The sequence below is a fragment of the Pholis gunnellus genome (assembly GCF_910591455.1).
Source record: "Pholis gunnellus genome assembly, chromosome: 14".
NCBI lineage: Eukaryota > Metazoa > Chordata > Actinopteri > Perciformes > Pholidae > Pholis > Pholis gunnellus.
Genome location: NC_136541.1, coordinates 14,223,996 through 14,229,078, shown reverse-complemented (window position 1 = coordinate 14,229,078; position 5,083 = coordinate 14,223,996). Strand labels below are relative to the sequence as shown.

Sequence of the window (5,083 nt, the reverse complement as noted above, 5' to 3'; positions counted from 1 at the left end):
TACACATCTAAAAGAGAACAAAGTGTTAATACGAATATCGAACTGGTCTAAATTACATAAAACACTGGAGTATGCAAATGTGGTGACACTTTGCTCTGGATTTCTTCACGATTGCCCCAAATCAAAAGGAACTACATAAAACTGACTTAAAATCCCAGTGTGCTTTGAGTGCTGAGAGTTGCTTCTGGTAGTTGTAGTCCACACATCAGGATCGTTTCCGTGTATCTACCTTTCGTTAGTGTTAGGTGGTGGAATCTGCTCTGTAAAGACAAACACATGTGGAATTTTTGATCAGGTAGGGCAAACGTTTTCTTCCGCCGACTCCCGCCAATCGAACCTGTCGATGTGATTACAAATGTCAGTTTATTTCTTACGTTCAGTCCTTGTTTTGCCCGTTAATCTCGAAGCTACAAGCAGTGTGCAAAATCAGCGCCTACATGGCGATGCATTTCCTTTTGTTCAGCTAGCTTAATGTGTAGAAATGCACGAGTCAAATCCTCAGAAATGTTACTCATGTAACATAAACAGTGACTGAACGTATTCATTAACGTTGACTAACCCGGGCTGTTTACGATGTTAGACTCTCTGTAGACACACATTCCACACGACACTCGACACGTCGACATTTGTTCAGCTTGTCTTGGTAAAGTTACGCATGTTTTGCTGTACGGTTAGCTGTATAAATAGATAACCTGTAACGCTAGTCTATATTAGCATTGAGCTACGTTAGTTAGCATTACACGTTGTTTACATCCGGTAATGCGGGTCTGTTGGCTCATTTGCGTGGTTGTGGTTGACATAGCTCAGGGCAGCAGACCTGCTGAGTAACATTAAATGAACTTAACACTATTTTAATTCATATTTACTGAGGTTAGAGAAGAATGTGAGCGTCGCAGCTGGTCATATTAGCTAACTGAACTGTCTTGTGTCTCGCAGGGTTGTGTGACTTTATGGAAACATGTCAAAGAAACGGGGCAGGTAGGATCACTGATGCAACTCTTTGACCCAGAAGTGTTGTATGACTGTACTTTTATATGCACGTAGCTCTACACAGCAGGACATATATACTGTGGGCTGGGACTCCTCTTCAACAAATATAACGTTTAACATTAACTTTAGTCCAGTTTTCCTCTTAAATCCACAGCCTAGTGGCTTTAAACTTAATGTGATTCTCAAACTGTTTACCATCGTTTATACTATGTTCTTGCTTATTTCAGCTTTTAAAGATCACATCACATTTACATTGAGTACAATAAATAGGTGTTTGTAATACATAATATTTTTTTGTGGAGTCTGATGCATTGCCACATCATAACCACCACACATACTATTGATGAATTGAATTAGTCTGACCAGTCCTACCTATGGATTAACAAACATTTTAGCTGTGGTTTGACAGCACCATTGGCTCAGATAAAGCTATATTAGTAATGGCATGTGTAAACACTGTGTAAGGTTTCATCAGTGGGAAGATGACTAAACAAGCTGTAGCATGACATATGTGAATATTAAATACATGACAGGCATAAACCCTTGTGTGCATTTTTAACATTTCACTATTTGGGGCAACAGGACCCATTTGGCACCCTGGATGTTTGAAAAAAAGGCCTTTTTGTGTCTACAACAGTTACACACTCACCTGACTCCCTCCACGTTCATAGGAAGCGTAGCAGTGGAGAGCTGAGTGAGAGCTCGGCGGCGACCCTGAGCCCAGACCCTGACAACCTGCTCGGCCGAAGGATTCAGCACAGCTGGAGGGAGAAGGGTAACGTGACCAAGTGGAAAGGCACCGTTCTGGAGCGCCTGACTGTGAACAGCTGCCTCTACATGGTCAAATATGATGGCTTTGACTGTGTGTATGGCATTGAGCTCTTCAAAGACAACCGGGTGTCCAACCTGCAGGTGTTGACAGAGAAAGTCGGTGAGTGTGACAACGTCTATCTCTAATTATGGACATATTTTGTGTTTTTCTCATTCTCTTCTAGTGTGTTAAATATCGTTGCTAACGCTAACTGCACAGTTCTTCTTCTTCTTCTGTTGTTGTGAACGAACGGGTTTTAGAAAGTAGCAAAATAATTAAGAAAGTGACCCTTACAGTGTGAACACTTCAGTCGATACTGGACTTTTTTACGGAGAAGAATAATTTGTTTTATCTGATATATCAGTCAAACATTTTTATGGTTAATCTATAACTTTTTTCGACTTCAGTGAGCTAATCAATAGCTAACATTAAGCAAAACCAATAGTCCTTTAAGGAGTATTTGCACATTTTATTAGTGCTTTGTCAGCATTGTAAGATAATATATTTTTTGAATGTCCTACCATACAGTTTTCCAGTTACCAGGCATTTCAAAGTGTCTTCTTCCCGCAGTGAACAATAAGATCAAGGTGCCTCCCGGGGCGGAGGAGCTGGTGGGCCGGGCTGTGGAGCATCTGTTTGAGAAGGAGGACGGTGAGAAAAATGAGTGGCGAGGCATGGTGCTGTCCCGTGCCCCCATCATGACCCACTGGTACTACATCACCTACGAGAAGGACCCGGTGCTCTATATGTACCAGCTGTGGGACGACTATAAGGACGGAGATCTACGTGTCCTGCCCGAATCGGGTAAAGTAACAAGAGATTTAGTGTTTGTATGCATGAAACTGTGAATGTTTCACATTTCACATCCTCTAGGAAAGGTGGGAGGAAGAGGGCAGGACAAATTTACATAGTCAGCATTACGAAACACTCCAATCTGTATGCCGCCTTCTTTTCTTTTTTAACATAATTTCCGGAGTTTCTGCTTGACTCAATAGTCAGATAGTCCTGTTATGCTATGTACAAGGAATTAGAAGAGACAAGAAGAAGTGAATAAATAAATAAATAAGCAAGCGTGTTTGGTAGAGGACAAGGTTCAGCTTCAAACTGCAGATAATTTACTTTCTTAACCTTGCTGTTGTCTTTGCACATTTTTCAACTTGGCTGCTTATTTTATTTTAATCTGGCTGTATATTTGTCCGTCACCCAGAGAACAAACACCTGCTGCCAGCAGACAGGAAGCCAGGTGAGGAGCCAGAGAGCCTTGTGGGTAAACAGGTGGAATACGTCACGGATAACGGTCTGAAGAGGACGGGCCTGGTCAGCTACCAGGTCCCAGCCAAGCCCACGGTATACTACATCAAATATGACGATGACGTTCACATCCACGTCTATGATCTGGTGAAGACCACCTAGTACTGACTGTCCCGGATCATCTACAGCTGACGGCTCACCTGTGACCCGACCAGTCGTTACCTGTGAAAGTGTTACAGATTTGAGTTTTCCTCCAGCGGGAGGCATGTGCCGAAGATTAAAAGCCTTGTTTTTAGTTTTCTTTTTTTGGCCTCCAGTGGCTTCTTTCATTCTCACATCATCATCAAACATTTAATTTTTTGATTCTGAGTGTTTTAAGGCACAATGAGTACGATTTGTCGGTAGCGGTTTGTAAACAACATTCAACGTTGGCCCCTCCTCCCTGGCTCAACAAGAGTTGTGGTGTTTACCAGATTCACTCGTTAGGCGCTGTGTGTAGCTTCTTCTTGTTCGCGTTCTAACGATCTGGCACCTGGTCGCTATGTTTTTTTTTTGAGGTTGATGCCCAGAAAGGTCCCAAAATGAAAAGAAAAGAGAAAATACAGGCAAAGGGAAGCAGGGTCTCTGCAGAGACAGACACCGCCACACACTCCTAATGGGTCATAGGCGATGATTGTGAGGGATTGTTTCTGTTTGAGTCCATGCATCACGTTTTAGGAATATCCTACTCATTGTGCCTTTAAGTTGACCTTAATGTATGACTTTTAAGTCCTTTTCAATGTAAATAAAGCAGATGAAATGGATCTTTTGTTTTGGTTAAATCAAACGTGTATATTGCAACTTTCAAACTCCAACATCATACTTTTTGTAAGCTACACATCGAACTAAAAATAATTCAGCTTTCTTACCGTTACCTCTGTGTTTTACTCTCATTTCATTTCACTTTTATATGTCTGTGCTATTTATTTCTCCTGGAATATCTGGCTGTCCTGCCGGTAACCTTTTGTTAAAACTTGCCTGCTGTGCTTTACGTGTGTCACTGGGTAGCTCCCAGTTTGTTGAATATAAAAGTCATATTCATTTGACCAGTGTGCTAATTTCACCTTCACCGTGTTTAGGCGTTGATGCGACTTGACCGTCTCACATCGTGGATATCAAACACAGATCATTATAAAAAGTCATTCATCATATTTCTGTTTCATCATGTAAATTGCAAGTTTTCTACATTATGATAATATATATATAAAAAATACTGATGTTGATGTCGAGTTGTTTCAACGGTGTTTGTGCTACACACTATTTATGTAGTTAAAATTGGCTCCCAACATTGTTTGGAATTTTGGACTCTAAAGTCTCTATTATTTGCCAAAAAATGAATGCTGTGATACGAAATATTCAAGCCTCAACATATTGTTCATTGTGACCCTAAATATGTTTTCTCCTGTTGTGTATATATAATTGGAGACATTTTTATGAACTTGAAACAAAGCTGCTTGAAAATGATTTTCCTGTTGCGTTATTTTTAAATGCTGTTTCTGTTGTGGATATTTGTTTTCATTCGTGTGAATCAGTCCCACAATACATTAATTCAATCCAATAGTAAGCACATTTATCAGATTAGCATATTTCTAACCCTGTGATTGTACTGTCTGAGGTGATGTTGCCTATTTAATGGCACGCGACACATAACTCTATAATTAATAATCCAATGCTCTGACCATATGACCTGTAGTTGTATGTCTATCTACACACTGCTGATATAGTGGCACCATTGATCCATTCAGAATGTAAATGTATTCCACTTAAATGTAGTCCCTATGTGCATATTGACCTTGTAACTGAACGTGAAATTCCCCTCTTTACAATTACTTTATGAGAGACGTTTGTCCGTGATCTCACTTGATGCAGTGAATACTTGACCCACAGTGAATAGATGCTCTATGTACATTTTGTACAAAATGTTTGAATGCAGAGCTATTTTTTCTCCAAAGCTACCATCTTCATCTTTCACATACAATGCATTTTAGCCTC

The 5,083-nt window shown here is 40.4% G+C and overlaps 1 protein-coding gene across 1 annotated transcript; it reads left to right on the top strand.

Annotated features, from left to right (window-relative positions):
- Positions 1-214: 214 nt before the first annotated feature.
- Positions 215-4,595, top strand: LOC306705704 (spindlin-Z-like). Its single transcript, XM_079172530.1, has 5 exons — positions 215-295; positions 937-978; positions 1,662-1,921; positions 2,372-2,605; positions 3,009-4,595. Exons 2-5 carry the CDS (start codon positions 959-961, stop codon positions 3,212-3,214), a joined length of 720 nt encoding a protein of 239 aa, XP_079028656.1. The 5' UTR covers positions 215-295; positions 937-958; the 3' UTR covers positions 3,215-4,595.
- The last annotated feature ends 488 nt before the right edge of the window (positions 4,596-5,083 follow it).